We start from the raw sequence: 24,172 nt of genomic DNA, 5'->3' as shown, positions 1-24,172 counted from the left end.
TCCACATCCATATTATGCTGCGATAACACGAAACTATAATAACAGGCTGCATCAAGACAAAGGCTCAAACATCAAGCTAATATATCCAGCTACATTAACCTGCCTCCATTGTGAGGAGGCTCCCTAAATCCTCTTACGGTCCTCCGCCTTTGTTGTGGCTTATTAGCGGCTTTACTGCCCGTCCGCCGAGTGAGAGAGCGTGAATATATCGTGTGTACCTCACTGCTTAGCTTCTATAAAATACATTAGCGTATTGCATTACTTGCTCTGGAACGTGGCAGACTAAACACAGCTTAAGTCTCGTTTATAAGTCCTTTTGTTACTCTAAATTAGTTAAGCAAATATAGTCCTTATTGTCTAATAGGTAATTACAAAACAGGTTGTCCAACCATATCTTATGCACAGCAGTAATTAAATAAAATATTAAAATATGAAATATTGTAGCTATCGTCACGAACATATTGCCTATAAATATTATCTCAGAATGGTTTATACGTGACTGCAGACTATGTAACGAGCTCGGAGGAAAAATGCAGGTTTTACAGCCTTGGCTGGTGCAAGGCTGGCTTTGTTAGTGATGAGGAAGACTCCATCAGCCTGGTCCTAAGTTCCGCGTGCGTGTCTCTAGAGACAACTGGATAATCTTCTCTTGTAATTGTAATCAATAACTAATTTATTGTTGAGTAAGACTTTAGACATGATTTAAACGTTGTGGAGCTAGTTTATTGCCATTTTTGTTGATGCAGCACACTGCAGTATTCAAAACAATAAAATATTTAGAATCAATCAACTCTAACTGCATCTGCAATTGTCTGACACTGACATTTGAATAGGTCGTACTTTTGCAAAATATACACGATTTTGAGGATTTCAGTTGGTTCGTGATGGCCCTGAGGTAATAATACGTTATAACATGTGGTCCTTTGATACAAAGTAGGTTAACTAGACAGCGGAGCGTGCCAGCACACAATGCTAGAAACGTTGACTATGGTGCTAGATATTTACTTACAAGGTAAATATTCATTGCTATGTTTCTCATTAAAAAGTATATAAATACTCTTAAGACTGATGTTTTTTCAAGGAGCAAACGTATTCTTTAAATGACATTGATCATGATTCTAAAAATTGTCAAGAAATGCCAGTTTCATAGTCTGCATGTGTGTTTAAAAATAAAACAGCAGCATTTTATTTTCCACCGCATAATATTTTTTCGAAGCATCGAAGCGGGTGCATGTAGGTAGTAGGTAGATCTCGCGCCCGCTTTGTAACCCGTTGGCAGCCGTGGCGCGGTGCCGGGTGCCGGTACACATCCGGGTCGTGCTCCGCCTCGCTAATAGCTGGCGGCTGGAGGGTTAACACCCGATACCACACAACCTGCTCAAGATACTGTTTGAGATACCAAGAGCTCTCGGTAACGATGTTAAAACTATCTTTGAGTTAAATTCATACTGTTTGCTTTGGGGGAAAATAGAAATTTAGACACAGAGACATGACTATTAGGACGATTATTTTAAGAGATTGAAACTAAATGTTATGAGGAGACTTAAACGAGCTTCTCAACTTGATTCTATCGATTATTACGATACGATTATTCGATCAAATCAATTCTAGTTTCAATAAACGTTTCTCAATTATTTTTTAAACATCCAGTCTTTAATTTTAAAAATCCTATTTATACTTTAAATCGCCAATACTCCGTCCGGTACGGTCGTGGACTGCGGTCGGAAGGTCCGAGTGTGTCCGGTCGTCCGGCGCCGTCCGGTGCCGTCCGGTGCCCGCCGCACTAATGTGCCGGACAGTTATCGAAGCCGGATACCGTAATATGTTTTAGCACCGGAGTTATATGCTCACCTCTACAACATTGTGGGAATAATGCGACACGTTGTCAATAATATATTAAAAATAATAATACTAGGCACATAATTATCGTAACACCTTTTATTTGTAGAAAGGATCAAAGGACCAAAGATTTTTGCGACCAAAAAGACCAAATTAATAGCTCGTATCGTAGGACCTAGGACCACAATCTATAGCAAGTAACCTGAATACATATAGAATGTAGAACATTAATTATATTGGACAATTAATCTTGTCCATTGAGTCGATGTAATTACGAGATGGGAGATATACTCCACAATACACTTTGATGACTTAAGTATATCATTATGTGCATGTGTGTAATGGCTGATGTGTTCTTTTAAATCTACTGAGTTATTTAGTTACTTGTGTTGTTAGAAGTAATTTATGAAATCGTTTGTGTAGACAGTTATTAACTACGACCTTTTAAACAATAAGTACTTTCACATTAGTCTGATTAATGTATTTTTCGAAGGCAATCTCTGTAGTAATGTAAATATTCTTAAGTAAATAAAAAAGTTTCAATCAAGTACCTTCTGTTGCATGATCCAAGTTACACCTATTAACTTAACCACTTTTACTTAACCAATAAGTTATCTAAGCACTTTCTCGAGCCCTGTTCGGTTCAAATATGAGTTTAACTGGATTTTTTCGTTCGTATGTATGTGCATGCGCACCGGAAGCCAAGCCACTCTTCCGTGGCGCGTTTTCCGGTGGAGTCGATCGAGCACGGCGAGTCTACGTAACGCACCGATACTGTTAACTTTATTTATAAATCTGCACTGATGCTGAGATTGAGATTCTTTACAAACTAAATTGTTAGATTGTTTAAGCCATTAACTGACGTCTAGGATGAACTCCTAACTGAACGGCAGTGTGCCGGTGTTTTCATGGTTGTATCTGTTTATACTGTACATCCTGGCTTAAAGGACTTGGCGGTACTCTTATGGCGATACCATACATAGGGGTATTTATCCAACTCTAGATCGTTTACCGGGCAGTGATGCTCATGTTTATGTTCAAACTCCAATTTTTGTGTAGATGTTATGTGTATGGCACCACGTGGTACAAAAATACACCTAGGTGTATAGGTCTAGACCTAGGTACATTCATAATATTCGTTAGTCACCATTCAATTTGGCAGAGAGGAAGTCAAGTACTATTTCCGTTCAGTAAGGAAGTTCATAGTTCTCAATTAACAATTACATTAAACTCAAAACAAAGTTAGGCCTACTCAATATATTTCAATCGCAGGAAATACTACCCACTGCTATCTGTATTTAATAACACATATTTTTTGGTAGATTTGGCTACACATTTTGTATTGAACCTTATGATAATTATTCTATCCCTAGAAACCATCTACAGAGATTTAATTATTATGTTATCGGCTTACTCACGTAACTGTTTGACGAGGAACTCGACAAGTTTCAAGCCATGCTAGAGGCTCATATTCATGAGCAGCATTCCGCGACACAAGACGCGGCGATTGTCGCGCTGCTATATAATGTATCATGTATTTGGTATAATTAATTTAGTAAGTTTCACACAAGTTATAATAAAATCTACAGAGATTGTTGAAATGGACCGTAAAACTACAAATATTTTTAACCAATCCTCAGCACTTTCATTCCACAGTTTATGCTGATAATGGAGGCACGATTACGCTTTGATTAGCAATATCAATTTGCAACACTCGCTGGCTCTGCAAAACCTTAGGTTTTCCATTTTAAACGAACTTTTTCAATAATTGCCGATTTGCTGTGGATGTTTATTTTCATTACGAACGTAATTACTATAGCTATTTTATGTGTTTAATGGTTTGTTAGCTAAAAATGTTTAAATAACTGTTAATTAAAATAATATTTGTATTAAGCTAACGTATAAAATTGGATCTACTATAAGTTTATATAAATATATATTTAAAATATTTGAATATCTATCCCTGCTTCGGTTCGGTTAAGCGGTCGAAGCTTTCATAAAAAATCTAATCTAACTCAAAATTTAGTTTAATATCAAGATAAAGCCTAAAAATCAAATAACCGGATGAGCATGTACCTAACCAAACACGGAGCATCCTTCAGTGAACTAAAAATTCAAATATGTAGCTCGAGCCCTTTCATCAAAGTTTCAGCCAAAAGACTTTCTAACAAAGGAATTTTGTAATTTTCGTGGGGCCAGCGCCGGCGCCGTGTTTGTACATTAAAAAAGCGATTGTGTCCCGAATTAATACGGCTCCGACCCCGATCGTATGGATAAGCATGCATCGATGGTCAAAGCACTGAAATGAGGTGTGGCGCCACTCGCAGAGGTACCTTCAAGGAATCGTAAACTGTAAACTGTCTGTCTGTCTGTCAGTAAACTAAACTGTCTCAAACGTTGACGTTAAGATGATAGTTCATAGATTTGCATTTTGACAGCTATTGTTTACTGTACCGTACCAATCAGGATTTCTTTACATAGAAGTGCAAGACAGAATTCAATTGGTAAAAAAGAGATGTTACTGTTCCAAAACCTACACTAAGAAACCATTCATTATTCCAATTTAAGTCGATTTCATATTCCAAAACATAATCATAGTTATTACATAATTAGTACACGCAGTTATAAAGTAGCAATCGGTCACATTATGACTCCAGTCCCCGCTACCACTCGCACCCCGCCCCGCCCCGAGTCACCGAAGTGAATACATTGTGCCTTACATCTTACATCAAACCCTTCGCAGATTACTTTTACGTTTGCAATGAATAACCATTCATATAATGTACCAAAATATTACGGAATTAATTATATTTATTTATAGAAACATGTATTGGATTCCTTTGAAGTACATAACCAATAAGCTGTGCTTTCAAAGGGTTTCAAGCTATTAGAACAAACATCAAGAAGCAATCCGTTCAAAGAAAATTAAACAATTTCAGTGTAACTCTTCTTATTTTGTAAATAAAAATAAATTTTGCATTGCAATAGGCTCACCACCGCCATAAATTGGACTCATAACATATCTGGTGAAAACTGTGAAAGGTGTGATATTGTATTTATACGTACATCCTCACATATTATGTATGTACACGTATGTAATATTGGATACATAGTAAGAATTGTTAATGCGTACTATAAAAGTTGATAAAACCCTATATATAACCTTTCGCAGAGGAAACAACCTGTAATCATTGAACGCAGCATCTTGAAGCTGCCACCTCGAGTGTATAGAGGGTCTCGACAGCCCTCCATATTAGCAATACGGCAATACAGCAATACGGCCAGTTGCACACTACTCAGCAACATTTAATCACGGCAGTGTGCGCTGTGCGCTGCCAAATTGCTTCGCTCAGTGGCGCCTAGTAATTGCTGTTATCGGGAACAGTGTGTACTTGGGTCAAAATCGCTTCGCTGGTATTGGCCCGTCGGTGTGTAAAGGCCTTATAGGCCTGAGCCTGAGCCCAAGAGACCGAGATAAGCCCGGCTGATTGATTAAATGGATTCACCGTTACGTACGAGTTTACGATATTATGTCAAAATGTCTGCACAAGCTAATACTTTGGAAGTTTTCTCAGCGATTTGCATGATCACGTTAATCGTTTATGCGTTACTTTATTTCTGTTATAAATTACGTTTTAAATGCGAAATATTATTAGTAACTGAATAAATTCTTGTATTTCTTACGTAGCTTCATTTTTTCCAATCTCTATCAAAGTAACGATCATGAAAAACATTCCAAGTTTTTCCAAGTGACAATGTTAACACGATAAGTATGCAATATCACTTATTATCTACATATTTGCATAAACTGCCCACACATCGCAGTTTTCTAAGAAAACCGCAGATTTCCACTCCTGCGCATGTCAATGCAAAACACGTGTGCAAGCGCATTATTAATTATTAATTCTTTCTTAATTATGATTATGGTTAGCAATACTTTGTGGATTGTAATGTTGTTTTTATCGTGAAATCCTAGGTTTGTTTCCTGAGTCGTGTAAGAAGCTGCTTCATTTGTTATACTTTATTACGACATGTAAACGTTTCCTGGTCATCTGTTTGTCTGCATTGTAGTTTATACAGGAAAACATTGAATTAAATAAACTCTTAGAAGTTAAACATGTTTTATGAAAAACAATAGTTTTAGGAAACAAAAACTGCAATTTCCAGTGGTCGTGTCGTTGAGGAAATTTGTTTGAAAATACATTATCATTAAATTAACTTAAACTAATAACACTAAATATATTTATTTAACTAAACAGAACAACAGTAGGATTCATTGTAACTGTAGTTACAGCCGAGCAGCCAGCGTTTAGCTGAAATATTACGCAAATAGCGGGACAAGACACACAACGCCGCGTGCAAGCGTTAGTCGGCACGTTCGTTCATTAGTTCTCACTATCACAGACTATACAATACCGAGTTGAATATAATTGTTACCTCTTCTCTTCCAGTGGGTGTGATATACCCGACTAAGACTTCAAATTGAGCAGAAACCCCGCAGGATCATTCTCTGGTAAACCTAATCTTGTTAAAGAGCAATCTTCAACCAGTCTGCTAATTGTGGAGATTATAACAGTCCCCATCTTTGTCAAGACTTCCCATCATAGTCCATCAGTCATCAGTCCCACGGATGGTTGATGTACAACAGACTATGTAACAATTGCTTCTCTTAACGCAACTAATAGAATAATGAGACCACTTCGTTGAACTTCCTAGAAATACTGTTTATTTATACAAGAGACGGGCGGATTTTTATTTGTTTTATAATGCAACTGATTACAAAGCTGTGAGTCAATATTTTTTACTTCTTTTATCTCGACATCTAAATGACTGGAGCAAGACTACTCGCTCGCTCGCTTAGTTTGATATTTTTAAAATGCTCTTGTTTATTTCGAGTTTATGTAGAGGAGAGAGACCTATTATTCTAAAGTAGGAGATATAATAATTAAATATCCTTCGTATTTTCGGGAATTGGGATGATTGGGAAGGGGGTAAATGTGCACAACGCAAGCGTTGTTTCACGTCGGTTTTCTGTGAAACCGTGGTATCACTCCGGTCGATCTGGCCCATTCGTGTCGAAGCATGGCTCTTACACATTTATTCTACTCTACATCTCCCAGTAACATATTAATAAGGCCACAGTACCTAATGAAATAGAAACGCCATTATTTTTCTCCAACAAGGCTTGTATCGAACGAGTGCAGCGTGCACTGGCGTGCACTCCATCAGACGGCTAATGAAACACTAACGCAATCAATGAATACCGCCCGGTTAACGAGATGTCCGGCGCAGCTGCACGGTTATCCGGCTATCCGATATCCGGACTCGTCTCCGCTCCGGTAACAGTGAACCCGGTAATTATCCGCAACTATTAAATAATAAATTTTTATACGAAGCCATTTTTTATTCTCCTTCGAAGAGCGTGTCCTGAATAAAGCATAGATAAAATTATATGTTGTTAATGAAAGTAGGGTAGTCATATTGTCGTGACTGAAATACTTTGTTAAGATAAATAACTGAGCATTTGTGTCGGTCTTTAACTAAATATTTACTTTACCTACATTTACTTCAGTAGAACTCTTACAAGTTACATAGAAACCGAAATACAATAATGTTCGGCAGTAATTTTTTGCATTGTTTATCCAATCAAACAGGACTTAGGACAATGGGATATAAACAAACAAAACTATACATTCCTCATCCATTTAATATATTCCTTACCATAATTGAATAACCTCTGCCTTAATACAGGTATATAGGTGCATAATTACAAAGTACCTAACAAAAAACAAATAGGTTAAATTGACAGCCAATAGTCACAGAGAACTACGAAGTGTGATCATGTCCCCACACCTGAAGGTCGCACGAGGTTACAGCAGGCTCCACATACAGCTAATTAACATAAAAATAGTTGTTTGTCCGTGCAGTGTAGGTACAGGTGCCGCCACACAATAGCTCGGTGTTTAGTTAGACTAATGTAGTATCTGAGTCACTTCGTTTTAAAATGTTATAGTACTTAGTAGAATGGCTAAATTATATTCTTTAGTTACTAATCAGTTTCTTTTTGTTCATATAATGATTTCATGAAGTTCAACTCAACTCAACAACTCAATTGAATGCTTGTAAAATGTCGTCATATTTTTTCATTACCTAACTGACAGACTACTTAGATTTTTAAGTTTCATATCCTGTCATCATCCTTATTAATAGTTACAGAAGGCACCAATCACACAGATTTCAATTACCTTAATAACACCTCAATCATATCAAAACCTTGAACAATAATACATACCAATGAATTTCAAAACCGTCACTACCGAAACATCACTCACACACGTTATTACAGGCCACAACATGTCAATTTAAAACGACAACCGCCAACAAAGTCGCCAATGGAAATGATTGTCACCAACATAATCGCCAATGGAAATAATTGCCGCCAATGAAAACGTCTGAAAAGCCTTCAGCGGCAGACAACAGCCAATTACATAAGGTAAACGGGAGCGTGGCGGCTGCGTGGCCCTGATAACTGAAATTTCAGCGTTTGCAGCTGCAGTGTTCATAACTATTGTATTTATTGTGGGGTGAGCAGAGCTGCTCAATGTGGTATTAAAGGATTAACGGCAAAATTAAATTAAAGTACATTTTTATCTAAAGCCTTATTAAAGCCATTCTTATTTTGAAGCTAGCTTATTACTAAGCACCAGACACAATCCTTGACTGAATTTTGAAATGGGAAACCTCAACATCTTAAATGGGAGATCTTAAAATCTCGGCTCGAAAAGCAGGAGTAGGAACGGGGTGATTTTCAGTCAGTAAAAGTCGGAAACTCCCTCTCGCCTCGTCGGGTCCTAATTGGATGATTTTCCACTCTCAATAAAAGACCTTAAAATCTAAATTGAACTTGTCATCCCATGTTTAACATTTACAACTACAGAACCAACAATTGTACTCGTATTATCAAAATTACATTGATAGTCTAAAACTGTATTTTCCGCTTGAAAACTTGCTCATCATGCGAAAAAATTACAGTAATCGCTACACTATTCATAGCCTCATCAGAACATCAGATGTAGAACAATAATTTGAGAAAATAACTCGGTAATAACCGGGCGGAGCCAGGGCGCTGTCATTGTCTATGTGACCTGTCTTCTGTAGTTCCCACGATGTGGCTCAATCCTACAATTTCGCATCAACACAATACATTTCGACATTTCGTGTGCAAATATTTAGATGCGAACGTTAATTTATTATAATTGAAAAACAAAATGTTCTATCTAAATCTGTAGTCTAGTTTTTAACCGACTTCAAAAAAGGAGGTTCTTAGTTTGACCTGTATGTATGTTTGTGCACGATTACTCGCATTTGGCTAAACCGATTTTAATTCAGTTTTCAACATAGTATTTTTCAGACATATTAGAAAGTTTTACATAGGAATATTACCCAACTGAAAAAAGATGGAGATCTTTTAAGATTTTTCGATTGAAATTCACCAGAATGTGTGGTTAATAATAAGCTACGCTTAAATTAATTATGTGTAAATAAAGTGTCATGCAAATACTTCCTACTTCTCAGCTGATTAGTTACATAAAAGTGCTGAATCAGCGAGAATACTGCCCACCCATCCAAAAAACGACCGTGACTGTACGTGCTGCTAACTAGGTCACACTACATTACATCTGCTGATGTAATCACCTCGTATTTTATAAACATTTACATGTTTTTCAATAAAACGCAATGTATGTATTTCTGCTTAATTTAAGTAATTAGTTACAAGTTATTTAAACATGGTCATAACATGAACTGTGAGGTGACAGCAGAATGCCGATCAATCGACTGATCATAAACATTGGTATAGTCATTGGTATAGCTTAGCATTGGTGGAAACGGGCTCAACTAAGTTTATTTATATGGAAAGATGCGTGCTATAGATACGTGCTATCAATGCGTGTTATGGATGGCTTCTCTACTATCGATACAGCGTATACTCGAGTGGCACTTCTTCCTATGCAGATTCTAGTATCAGTGGAAAGCGTCACATAGTTTCACAGCTTAGCTATTACATCTTCGTACCATAGCTACATAGCACATCTCTGGTGGAAAATCACACTGATTGTAGTAATAGAGTGCACTACAACTGTACTGGACGTGATTAAACCTTTCCACATGCATAGTGTTATTAGTTATAATAGTGATAAACGATTTCCAACAAATAAATAGTTAAACCTATACCAGTTTGTAGCTACAAATAATAATTTCAGTACTTTGGCTAGGCAAACGTATGAATGTTATTTTCTGAACAGTAACAATGCATAGCGAATCTGCATTAGCCACGGTTACAACTATACGAGTAGTTAGCACTGAGTTACTTGAAGTAGATTTTGAATTCGTTGTTCTGGAAGTCCAAGGTCACAATTTGCTTCGGATTTTAATATTCCTATATCTTCAAACTCAGGTTTATAAGATTTAGGAATTTCCAAGTCTTACCGCCGTACTCAGTCATTTAATGGTTACTTAACCCAGTCCTTAGTAATTGTTTTCGGAAGAAAGTCGTTGCTAAGGAATATTTTAAGTAATCATTAAATGTCTCTGAGTGCGGCAGTTAAATATCAATTTTAATGTATAACTTGTGTTCTTTTCTTTTCCCGATGTTCTAATGGAATATTAACCTTATGGTAAATATGTAATCATTAAATGTGAAAAATAAATCTAGGTATTATACTACTTAATTCAAAATAAAGTAAGTTCGAAGAATCAGTGAATATTCCAGAAATTTCTAGGTTAAGTAATCTTACACCCAGGAGGTCCTTAGTCCCTTATCAGTTATCACATCTGACCTAATTCCCTCCGTCAGAACGTATTAAGGTAACGTTTTTTCGTCTAACCTATATCATATTAACCTCATAATCTAAGCAATCGACGATATAGTTGTGATAATCAGGAGGTTATTTATGCTTATTTGTCATTTCTCTCTATTTGTTCAACAACTATTTTTAGTTTTATTATAACTTTCGTGAGACATACTAAATTAATTATTATGTTATCGGCTTTCTCACGTAACTGTTTGACGAGGAGCTCGACTAGTTTCAAGCCATGCTAGAGGCTCATATTCATGAGCAGCAGCAGCAGTTGAGTTCCTCGTCAAACAGTTACGTGAGTAAACCGATAACATAATAATTAATTTATTTTTAGGTTTAAGTTATTTTGTGGCTAACGTGTTCGATCTGAAACGATTACCATATTAATGAGATCGGTCTATTTATGTCAGAGGATACATAAGTTACATCGATTACACAACAGAAACTTCGTATCGGTGCATGTTCAGCTCAGATTAACGAACTTATTCAGCCATGACCTAGGAATCCTAATTATTAGAGTCAACGACCGAAATAGAGCCTGCATGATAGAAATATTTACTTTATAACGAGTACAGACCGACAGGTAGATAAAGATACCCACCTACCTAAACATATGTACAATAATTATACTAAGTTAGCTTCTGTCAGTGGCTTCGTCTGCGTTTTCGTTGAATAAAAATGATCTATGTGTTATTCCAGACCGTAATCTATCCCTGTTCCAAATTTCATTCCGATCGCTTCAGTGGTTTTGACGTGATTCAGTAACAAACATACACACAAACTGAAACACACACTTTCCTTTATATATTAGTAAGAGTAACTTGTATTGTCTGCCTCTCTCCAAATTATTTAGTCTAACTACATCTACAGGTTACACAGGTTAAGGGCTATAAGCATGTTCCATGCTACATGCACCGCTACATGTTGTGATAGTGGAAGTCTGGCACAGTGGCAACAGACTTGCACACAATGGCAGCTTGACAATGATCCGCGTGCATTAGCGGTGCCGGGCCGTGCCAGGCTGCGCGCGCGCCGCTCGTAGGGCTGCCCATGTGTACATTAGCTATACAATTTGATAAAGCATTACCACAATAGGTAATAGTACATTCTTGTGTATGTTTGGAAATGTTTGCGGTACAGTGTGCTGAGCACTCGTGTTGTTCTTACAAATATGTAAGAATAGTTGGAAATGTGAGAAAACATTTTATTATTATGTAGAAGCCACTTAAGGCATTGTTTAATGTTTGTTGTTTGTCTCCAAATCTCTTTATTTATTACGTCAATAGTCTGAGAAAATAACATGTTTAAACAAAACATGTTTAATGTATCATAGTTAATTAAATACCGACTAGTTTATATTTTTCTTTATATTCTTGTTAATTACACGGCTCGAGGCTACCAGCCCTACTGGAGGGGACGTCGGTTTAAAAACAACACTTGTAGCTGTTTAAGTGGTTTCTTTAGAAAAATAACGCGCGCCATTCATGCCCGACACCTGAGCACATCAATACCGAGCTAATGAAAGGTGAGCACGAGGTTAAGTAGTTAGGCCGAGGCTTGGAACGTGATGGGTGGGCAGTGAGTTATTTACATAGCTTTTTATTATAGCCTAATTAAATGTGAACATGATATAGTTAAGAAATAATTTATGGCCCGAATATTTGTATGATAAATAAATAGCTCATCTTAGAGGTTTAAGTATGTGTTAATATTGCGTAATACAAAAGACATGAGGTTAATTTATTATTGAAGTCACACTTGTGCAAATGTTACACTCTAGTTATGGTAAAGTAACTAGAACTGAATAACTAGAGGTAAACTCAAGGTTAAGCAGCTCTGACAGGTGAACTAGATAACGGATAACTAGTTAACTGGGAATGTTTCAAATAACTTAATATTTATTAAAGTATGGGAGAGCCATGCTTGACCGGAGTGATACCACGGCCTTACGGAAAATCGACGTGAACGTTTCGTCGTATGAGTGAGGTTACCGGAGGCCCAATTACCCCTCTCCCCAATCCCCGAATCCCCAACAATCTTCAAATTCTTAACCTCCAAAATGCTGGCAACGCACTTGTAACGCCACTGGTGTTGCGGGTGTCCATGGACGGCGGCGATTGCTTACCATCAAGTGACCCGTCTGCTCGTTTACCGGCTTATACAAAAAAAATTATATTAGGTACCCACAACAGCACTAAACTTAGGTTACTACACTAACTATAGGTTAAACTCTACGATCGTGATAGGTTAAACTATTTTGTTATTTTCTGGTCTCTCGGATCATGTTTGTTATGGGAAAGTTATAATAACCAGTTGAATGAAACTGACTATTATTGGAGTTAATTGCTTCGGATCGGTTCATCTAGGAGGTACCTATGTTAATTGTAGGCAAGTTAAAGTTACTATTGTTTGGCCGGTAACTTGTTATTAGCATTCTTCAGTGGTTCTGTTTACATGTAACGTCCAGTGGATGTCGGTAACCTTTGATTGAAATAGTTTTTGTTTTAAGTGGCTCAGAAGTGAGTGTTCAGAACGATGTGTTACCTACCCGAAATAATATATTTTGTAAAAAGATACTGATATGAAGTTTATGGTCATTTGTCTCAGCAATAGGCGGGTGTCTGTAATATGTTAAGAGGTAGTTTATTTCAAATTTATTCCTCTTATTCTTCTTATATCTGATTTTCTCACAAAATGCTTATATTTTACCGTATGACTGGCAAAAACTGTACATCTGAATAGATATTGGAACGGATTTCAGGTAATTACATGATGTAACAATTTTGTTTGGACAAGTGGTTACAAATGATATAACCAAGTAGTAACAAAATACCTAACTGATTCATTTCAAGGCAAACTCATAATTTCTTACATTTATATTATTTCATTTCTTATATAAAACTAGGTCAAACATAATATTGGTAATCACTAACTACCAGCGGTTTCACTCGCGTTCCGTTGGGCTAAAAAGTAACCTAACCCTAGGGCAGCTCATACTCTGTCAGTAGTAGTAGTTTCAGCGGGATTGACGGAAAAACATTCTAACAAACAAACCTTTCATTTATAATATTAGTGTGATTATATTGATAAAAATATTGTAAGATATACCTATCTAGAATAATTCAGAACAATAATAATGTGAGTCCCAATTAGTTATTTATTCTTGACCTAGATGTCGCTATGGGTAATTATTTTAATTATTTATTGGCCTGAGACCATCCGCGTGTTCGTGCCGTCGTCATATTGTCCATTATCCGATTACAACAATAATAAGGTATCTCCAAAGAAAAGTAATTAACCTTATTATATTGAGGATCGTTATTTCAATGTTTGTTCATATTTTATTACTTATGTAATTTAATTGCCTTCTTATTATTTTATTCGTCCTTAATGGCAGTAATAAAGACATGTTTTTCCTCTTTTAGTACGATATTTGGAATTCCGAGGTGCGGATCACAATCGAATAATTATCATAACATCATTTGATATGACACGTGTTAATCTGCGAAGATATAGGGAAGAGGTACGAAATATTTAAACAACTACTGTTTTATAAGATCGACCACTTCTAGGTATAATCCTCATCATGATCCATTCCCCATAGTTCTCACATCCAAGCAATCGGTTATGGTGTTCCATGGGTATTTTCCACACGTGTCAGACCAGACCACATGATCAAAACTCCATAAGTACGGCATGGGAGTCTATAAATCATGATACTGCGTCTATAGCGCGAGGCTCAGCACCGCCACGTGCCGCCATGCTAATCACGTATTACGGCCATAACTAACACATAGCGGCACATATATAGCCGTCTATATGTTCTGTACATTGTACATAATGTATGTTGTATGTATTACGGCGATTAGGGTTGGTAGGTACAAGAACAATTAATTGTATTGGTTTCACTGGTGCGATGCGATGAATATTGATTTAAAAAGCGATGTGGTTGATCTACTAATTAGTAACAACGTAGTATTTATGTCTAAAAAACCACTCAGGAGGCCCGATTCCCCCTTACCAATTTTCTCAATCCCCGGTTCCCCAGCAACCCTTAAATTCCTAACACTCAAAATATCGGCAACGCAATTGTAACGCCTCTGTTGTTTCACGTGTCCATGGGTGGCTTACCATCAGGTGATACGTCTGCTCGTTTACCGACGTGTTCCATAAAAAAAACTCTTCTCTAATTTTAAAAAGTCATGAATTTTGTCGTCAAAAATGTAAAGGTTCGTAACATAATTACGATCCTGTGTGGCGACTGGCGAGGGTCGCTCGTAAACACCAAACGCTCGAAGTATGCGATAAGGAGCATTATCAGGGTTGTCGAGATTTTTGACCCGACGTACGTTCAACCCTGGACCGAGGTGTGTTTGCACAATGTGACCGATCTTGACCACTACATATTTAAGAGGGCAGCACCGTGCGGGAACTACTTGCGTTTGAAATAATTCAAGAACACGCTTTGTGAACACGCTGTATAATCTGTGTACAGTATGTTGTTTTACAGATGTAGGAAGTTGAGACAAGATGCTGCGTGCATTGTCATCTACGTCTGTGGTCAGGGACATAGACAAGGAAAAACATTAACCAAGTCATATTTTAAGATTATATCTCTCATAAAGACGGTTTAATAGCTGATTATAGCATTCTGTTTGACTGGTTTTACTTGTGCGTGTATTGCTTTGTTCCTAAGCTAACGGCATACCCTCAGGTATCGTGACTAAACAAACTACAATAACTTGTATAATGCAGGCAGGTACGAGTATGTGCGCAAGAGTTTCTCTAGCCTCGGCCGCTGCGCCTGCGCACTGCGTGTCAGAGGTCGGCTAACAGTTCTTTAATTCGCCATACAATAGCTGCTGCGTCGCTTACAATCGTCATCATGAAGTAACTATTGTTGAGTTGAGGGAGATAGCATGATGAGATCTTGCTGTCTCGCTCTGGTTTTGGTGACTCGAATGACGCGTGTTTGTCAGATAAATGGTCGATCTTGAGCCTATAGAGTGAAGGGCCAGCGAATAAAATAGAAATGATGCGATTACCTCATAACTTGGAAATGTTGGAATGGCCATTACACACGAGACAATGGGACACATAGGTAGGTAGTTATGGGATAAGAAAACATGGAAAACAAATATTTATTATTATCGCTGCAGACAAAAATGATGGAGCGTTTGGGAGCGTTCCGTTTACACCCTGTATGCACTGCAAGCATACCTTGTGTCAGAATATGTATAGGCAGGAATGATAACTTTTGAAAACACATTGTAACGCAATTTGCTTTTCTATCCAAGACCCAAGTGTCATTTCCAATAATATGGTGACTATAATATAATATACAAATACTGAATCTGAATCACAGCTGTACCATCCCAAGTATACCGTCATCAAACAAACATTTCCTCTCGCATCAATGTCAATGTGTAAGTTCTGTGAATCACTTTAAATCATTATACAGTAGAGTACGTTGGGAAGGGATCGCGGTAACAACTCCTACGCAACTTCGCAACAATGGCGGGCCGCTGCGCCGCTTTTTTCAATGAACCAACTTTTTTCCATCAATCAACCCTTTGAAAGTTAAATTAGTCTGGTTCACCAAGTGTCCAACTATTAACTACGCCCTTCCCAAGTTGTGCAAACTACAGTTATGGGTTGGTGTACTTACAAAGATTTACGATAATCCTGGAAACTTTAAAGTTATTCACCACATATGGATCGGAAGCCCCATCTTCCGATCCGCGGCTCTTGAGGGCTTAGTCAAAAATATTATTGAGATGATAGCTGGGTTATCAAGTAAATATTGATATTAGAACATTCATCTAGATAACTATACAAACAGAAATAAATGTTTTGGCTCAACAGAAAGTGTAGTGTAGATAAACCAGTGATAGTTTTGTTTAACATATTATCAGTAGAACGTTTAGCGGCCACGAAGGATGCGTTCGAAGTAACCTCATGCCCTTGAAAGCCTATCACCGGCATAGCAACCGACTGCCGACGATTTCCACGATACCCACCGAAGCATGCGAGTCAATGACCTACTCACACAACACTTTCATTTCACCAGCCATCCATCGCGGGCCATGTTCACATGTCATGCAGCAAGCACCGTACACAGTCGGCAGTGGACGTGGTACATTGTGATGTTACAATTATGAGAGTGGTGTCTCGGAGGGGGTACGTTGACATTCTTTTGCGCATGCGCATTGGTAAGCGGTCGCCGTACACCGTGAGGTAGTTTTTGACATTGGCAGTGCACTGATAGTGTTGGTTTATTGTTGTTTCATGGTGGCTGAAGGTTGCCGGAGCACGCGTGGGCAATAAAATCGCGGTAATTAGGTACTCGTATGCGCAGTATTTGTGAAATGCACGGAATTCCATGTTTAGTATAATTTACTAAGATAAAAATTCTAAAAATCGCAACTATTCTGCATTCTTAATAAAATTAAGATATTGTAGATATTTAAGACGAAAAATTAACACGAACAATAACATTGTGAAACATTTTTGGAAAGATCCTCGATTCACATTAAACAAAAATAAAATAGAAAAAGATTCTGATTTCAAAAAAATGTCGTTGGACATTGAACCGCCACCTGTCTCTCTCCGAATATGTCCTGACATCCATCCATCATGTTTGACAGCTCGTCATTACAGCCACCAATATATCGGTGCGCACACGCACGCGACCGCCGCGCGCCGACGTAATCGCGTGCGCAAGTAATCACAACTTTTCATTTAATTACCCACAGCACGCTTCCTGTTATGCAAAAGTTTCATGAAACAAACCTATTGCGCTCTGTGAAGAAACTGCGCTGAAAAACTATAACAATTTTACAGTTTTTTCAAGCGAAAGTTATCGAGAGAGCGATATGTTTTTTTCGAAAATAAATAAATACACTTCTGAAATTCAACACTACAGAATATATTTTTTGTGGATATCCAGGGATAAAGTAAATTGATAGTGAGTATTGGAAAATCCAATCAGATTGTAACTCTACGAATTATAAAACTGAAACTTTAAAATACAATAAAACTGAATAATCGTTCAGTGAAATTAGAAACCATAATTAACCACTAGCCCAAGTATATCATGGATTAAACTAACATTTAACCTATGTGTTATCTTCCATTCACCATAATTTTCATACATTTTATCATCTTCACCTTTTCTTGAGCCCTAAGTATGAATGTTCTAATGCCAACTCCAACACCTCTCCGAAACGTTTCCAGGTCAAGCACCTTACCGACTACGTTACAAGTAAACACGAGGCGGGCACAAATTGGCGAGCAAACCCACAAAACATTGGACTAGTCCACAGCCGGGTACCACTTGGCCTAGCGGTTAAACAAGTTCAAGGCGAATGCTTGCCAAACGGGTTCTGCTCACTGCCTCCCTCCCTTTCACTCGTACAGGGTCCGAGCGAGAGGCCACATGTTTAGATACCACTTTAGAATGTTTTGAACTAACTCGTAGTAATTCGAAGTTAAATCTTCGGTATCTTGGACCGGTCTGTGTAAAGTTGGTAGTCGTTTATTGGTCTGTTCGTGACGGACCGACTTGTATACCGACTGACGACTTAAGTACAACGTCAACTATTACAAGCCAATGCTAAGTACATTCAGTTGAATGGTCCATCTGCAGCGAGCTACAGTTAGCGAGTATGATGGAGCAGTTCCGAGCACCTCGCACTAAACCAGAAAAAACGTTCACTCCACTTACAAACCGCTGCGTCACGTCGCTTCGACAGTCACTAGGCGTTGCCCTCGGTACAGTGATCCATAGACAATATCCTCTTCATTAATAACAGTAGATACTACTATCTAAACTGTATTTCTAGTCGAAGGCTCCAATCTAAATCAAGCTCTAAAATCGTATAATATAAAGAACATCAATTTTAGAAATAATAATACGGCTCGATTAAATTGGTTGCCGGGGAAGACCCACGCTCAGGTAAAAAGTAAAAACACGTGCCATTGTCATGTGATCGTGTTGCCAAATCTCTTCTAGAAACGTAAAAAATTAGTAAGGCAGTGTGTTTGCTGTTTTCTCAAAATGCCAAAATTGACAATGAGTTTAAAAAAGAAGTGTTGCTGAACTCGTAAATAAAAAAGTTATTACATTCGCCCGCGGAGCCTGCCGCGGCCGGCACGGTGCACGCGGCACGCTGCACGCTGCACGCTGCACGCTGCACGCTGCACGCTGGGCGCGCGCTCCGGAGAAAGTGGCTCGGTTCGTGTCTATTGTAATTTCGACCGCTTTTTCATGAAAACGTTTATCGTGGTAAAAGTTTTTGAAGTTATTTTTTAATTTCGCGATCTCTGCCAGAAACAATTTGGTGAGTTCAGACACAAATATGTTTCAATTGTTATTGTGTTTTTATAATTAACAAAATTAAACTTTGCTTTTACCAGAGTTAGTTCAGAATTTCATTTCAAGCAGAATATTTTCTCACCGTTAAACCCAAGAATAGAAAGTAAGCAATTAAAAAATAACGTAATTTCTGATAGACCTGATCGGCAAAAACTCCAAAAAGTTTGTTCTCAAAATAACCCTCTTCTACTAAAAGTCTATGAACCATGAACTTTTTATCACAGACGCCTACTTTTACCGAGTGAGAGGTATCAGGCAGCGACCGTGAAATCAATTAACATTAAAAAGCAAAAAAAAATCAATTGTAAGTTAAAAAATACAAACTACGTAACCCAAATTCACGGATTGCGGTCAGCCACACGGCAATGCAACTCTTTAATTGCTGAATGCAATTCTGTACTCTACAACGATTTTATTAAGCAACACATTTGCTTGTGCCAATTCTAAAGTTAGTCACTACGTATGAAATATCAGACGGCTCAGCATTTTGGAGACTAAATGTGGTGTGCAGGGTAAATGGTGTTTTATTGGTTTAGATTAAGGTATGATCTCGATTGTGTCGCCGGCCCGCTGGGACGTACTACAGGAAGTGACTTATTGAGCGGACAACACGTCGCCGCGTCGACTCGTCTTCCGGTGGTCAATGTCGTCGACTGCGGACTGTGGAGTTGTGGACTACTCTCGGCGGCTCTCGGCTCACGTTCTGTGGCGACGTCACTACACTACACTACATTACACATACATGTGCAGAAGACACACACAGACAAACGAATGCAGTTACTGTGACACCAACGATAATTATGTCTTCGTATTCGCACAACAATGAATCATATAGGAAACACAGTTGTTAGTAGTTCTGCATATATTTTCAATAATGCAATACTTTGATATAGGTAGCAAGAAAATAATATTAGGTATTTGAAAACTAAATTAAATACTAATACCTAAGAAAAACCATATCCTCGTACATAAGAGCATATAAGAAAATATCAGATTGATACTAATCTTTACCAGATCGAGCAGTAGTAGGTACTGTTCACAATAAATGTATCTTCCTTCCTTGTAACTATTGCTAAGAATCGTGACCTTCACGACTAATCTCACTGACGATATCTCTCTACTTTTTCGATGAATAAACTAGTTTTAGTTCCACGAATGCGATATTTTCCTGTTCAAAAAATTGTATTGAACAAACTGATTTAATTTGTTATTTCTTAGTGATAGTAGTGGAACACGTTACACGAACAATCTCAGTAGTGGTGGCTGTTGGCTATTTTATTTTGTTTATAGTATACTTTGATATGAATCCTATATACAATTTGTTTCGAAAATATCTCGTATAGCTATTTAATATCTGACTGCCAACCTTTTTCTGTTGAAGACTAATCCTCGACTAGCGCCGGTCATTTATGCCCCCATGGCGTTTATATATCAATACCTTATTTATTAAAATATTAAATTCTTCAATTAATGATCGAGAACTATGATACACATTTAATTGATAGTATTTAAGACTACTAATAACAGGTTGTGAATTCAAAATACTGATTTTATTGATAAATAATTAAATAAATATAAATGTTATATGAAATATCACAAAAACTCGAGAATTAACTTAGTGGAAATTTACAGACACATAATTAAATTAGCACCTTTTTCTAGTAAGAACTATTATTTCAAAAATACAAGTACATACCTACATTGGTATATGTATAAAAAAACAAAGTTTCACATCGCAACAAAGTTAAAATAAATAAGTAACTACCATGAGCCATGAGTACACATGTACTCAAAATAAATCTAACTACATGAGAAGGCATGACCTTGTTGAAACCAGTTTTATCACGATTCCCAATAACCTCAGGCCCTCATATACCATTGAAACTTACCATAAAACTATATCCCTTTACTATGGTCACTATTGGTTACTTTTAGCAATGACGTCACTACTAGGTACTGAGGTCGTTAACCTCACAAGAGACCATCATTTTGACCATATTATTATTATTTGTGGCGAAATGACACTAAGATTGTAGCCTACTTTGCGATAAGAACGGCACTTTGCTTTAGATGGCGTTTTGATTGGATGTTTGACATTTTGGATCGGAGACAAATAACTGCGGGCTAATGTGCCAAGTGTAGTTATTTTCTGGTAATACATGATACTTTTAGTCAAAAGGAATGCAGGAGTAATTCCAATAAGCTACTGTTTAATAAGAACTTATCTTCTTGTGTAGCTGCAAGTGTGACTGTCAAGTAAGTGGTTGATTACGATCCCCTGGCAAGCAATCTTATTAGGATTTTCGAGTTTCGAAATTCTTAGCAATGAGGTTTGCTATACGCCCTGCCCATGCTACTCATTACATAATTATGTCACTTCTACCTATGACATTCTGAAATAAAGAAAGAAAGAAAAACAGTTTATTTGCACATCTCTGCTTAGCCTTCGGCAAATAAAGTCGTAATGTCATAATTAATACTGACTTATAGAATGTGAAGTTATATTACTAAGTTCGTGTGTGTTCTCGTAATTTCTTAAACGCGTCTTGTCAGTTCATTTGCACCGAGACCGTACTTTACTCGTAATTATCGCAGCGAAGCCTTCGGGCGGAGTCTGTAAACGCTGCCTTTCATTTCAATTGGTGTAATAATGTAAATCTGAAAAGTAGTAGTAGGAGAATTACGTTTCTTAATATTATTGTAAGCACTTGAATAATGTTCCAACAAGATATATTATATGTATAATGATTTCATACATAACATACGCATTGTACCCAGTAGCAATTCAAATATATTTCGTAAAATATTATACCAAGTTATTATAATAACAGACATACTTCAATTCTAAAGAAAACATCGTCTATTTTGCTTACATTTTCTTCACTTTTTGCTATTGAAAATCTCAGAATTCTCAATAAATAGATCAGATAGAAACATGAGCAAAAAAACTATACCTACAACCTTTCTCTTATTTCTTCAGTACTATGAAGTAGCGAATAGTATGAAAACTACGATATTTTATAAATTTTTACAGTTAATAACAAAATATTAGTGATAATTATTATGAAAATCGGTCTACGTCAACACTAACGCGTAGGCTACTTAATGCAGTAGAAAAGACATCAACGAGCGCAAACACTGTTTCGATGTAATTCGCATCAACTTTTTACAAGGATAATGTACCCAGTTTCGTATCTAATATTGTTATACGTTTAGTAAAAAATATAACTTTAACTAATTTAGCAATTACAATATTAAATTACCTGATTATAACTGAGTGACCTTAAAATTAGCATTAGCTATACTCCTCTGAGTAAAAGTGTAATTTATTTTCCTGATTAGATAATATTAGTAAATAAGTTACGGACTCCTTAACTTGAATGTTCGTAATCTTCCATGAGATAAGACGCAGTGGCCAAACAAACAGCAGTGAGAATTTTCAAGTTACATTTGGTTTTGATGTTACCTCCTCACTTTTAGCATATTATATCGGTGTTGACCATGATATGTTTAGGGTCCTAATTGTACAGTTATTTAATATTCACAAAAGACGAACGAACAAAAAACGCAGCAGTTCAACGAACACGAGTGATGGCAGTGAGCCGTGAGTCGTCGCATTCATTCCCCGGTCACGTACCGCACTCTATTGTCTATGGCTTGTGTGATGCTAACACACCGTTGTTTAGTGCGAACAACAACATCGCTAATTATAGAAACATCCAGCCTTCAAATCATTTATGGCACAAACAGACACATCCAGAAACGCAACGTTTCTCTGTCCACAGTAATTTAGTTGGCAACAAAATAATAATTAATTCCAAACTGTAAGACTGATTTCACATAATTACGGCTCGATTGTATTATCATGTGTTGAATATTCATTCGGCTAATTTAAATACAAACAATCCATGTTTTAATATTTCCTATCTAAGTAATTAATTAGCTTGCAAGTAATGAGATAACGCTGGAACACTAATCATAATAAACGATTGTTTATAGAAGAAAATCTACAAGTACCCTCCTAGGCGTCCGTATTATTAAAACAATAATTAATAACATTACTTGTACCCACATATTCCACGACACTCGTCGCCGCTCGATGAACTAATGCTACCATAAACTAGTTCTGTTTTATAAATCGTATAAACGTGTTAAGTTTCCGAAGACAACGGTTTCGATAAAAGTTGCTAAGTAGGTTGCCTATCACGGCGCGCGGAGTACCGGCGACTGTCTCCGACATACCGTTACTGTGACCCTCCAAATAAATGACACTCCGCACTCAATGCACATCGTTTGCAATTACTTCGAGCGCTAGTTCCACACAGAAACACTATCGAACATCCTCTCGAAAAGTTTACAAAACTTTCTTTCGGCATTCTAAGTTGAACACTGAACAGTTTCAGTCCTGATGTTTACTGTCACCGAGTACAAGCAAGTAAGAGTCTGACCTGATAAGTGCCTCGTGTCGATCTGTGCTGCGACTGCAACAGCCAGCAACAGGAGGCAGAACGCCTCCCAGGCGCTCCGCATCTTCACTTCACCTCAAACCACATCAACACTTACAAACACTCACAATAATATCAATAAATGTCGCACTCGCGGTATATTATATCTTAGTTTAGTGGGACGTGAAGAAAGTTTAGGTCGGCTTGGAAAGTTTTGGTGACGTGTCGATGCGATCCGCGCGACGACAGACGTGAGCTCGAGACTGGCGCGGACTTACGACTGACGCCGCCGGCCGGCTTCCACTCGCTCGCGGGGTGCCCAGCCGCCGACACACATACACCTACTTGCACTAATCCTCTGTTTATCACGCGAGTTTGCGTAAAGACGTATTATTGTGACGGGGTTAGTGAAACTTTTCAGGATATTGGTAAATAAATAAATAAGTAAAGCGATAGACCGCATAGTAATGCAACTACCTTCAATGTAGGTAACTTTGAGGTGATTAATATCATTAATTTAGGTTAAAGTAGGTACATACATAACAGTATACTTGAATCTTAAACCACGGATCCTGGACAGAAATTATTCTATAGCCTGATAACTGATGAAATTTCGATTAAAATCACAAAATTTTAATCAAATCATTCACTTA

At 37.4% G+C, this 24,172-nt stretch overlaps 1 protein-coding gene across 4 annotated transcripts in view; it reads right to left on the bottom strand.

The window, feature by feature from the left end:
* The window catches only part of LOC118272398 (low-density lipoprotein receptor-related protein 2), a 179,321-nt gene extending 155,509 nt beyond the window's left edge, over positions 1-23,812 (bottom strand). For all 4 annotated transcript variants that reach the window (XM_035588883.2, XM_035588885.2, XM_035588884.2 and 1 more), the window contains exon 1: positions 23,523-23,812. In XM_035588883.2, coding sequence (XP_035444776.1) covers positions 23,523-23,604 — 82 coding nt within the window. In that variant the 5' untranslated portion in view covers positions 23,605-23,812. The remainder of the gene's footprint in view (positions 1-23,522) is intronic.
* Between the last annotated feature and the right edge of the window lie 360 nt (positions 23,813-24,172).

Source organism: Spodoptera frugiperda, chromosome 4, assembly GCF_023101765.2.
Source record: "Spodoptera frugiperda isolate SF20-4 chromosome 4, AGI-APGP_CSIRO_Sfru_2.0, whole genome shotgun sequence".
Taxonomy (NCBI): Eukaryota; Metazoa; Arthropoda; class Insecta; order Lepidoptera; family Noctuidae; genus Spodoptera; species Spodoptera frugiperda.
This window is presented reverse-complemented; position numbering and strand designations above follow the sequence as displayed.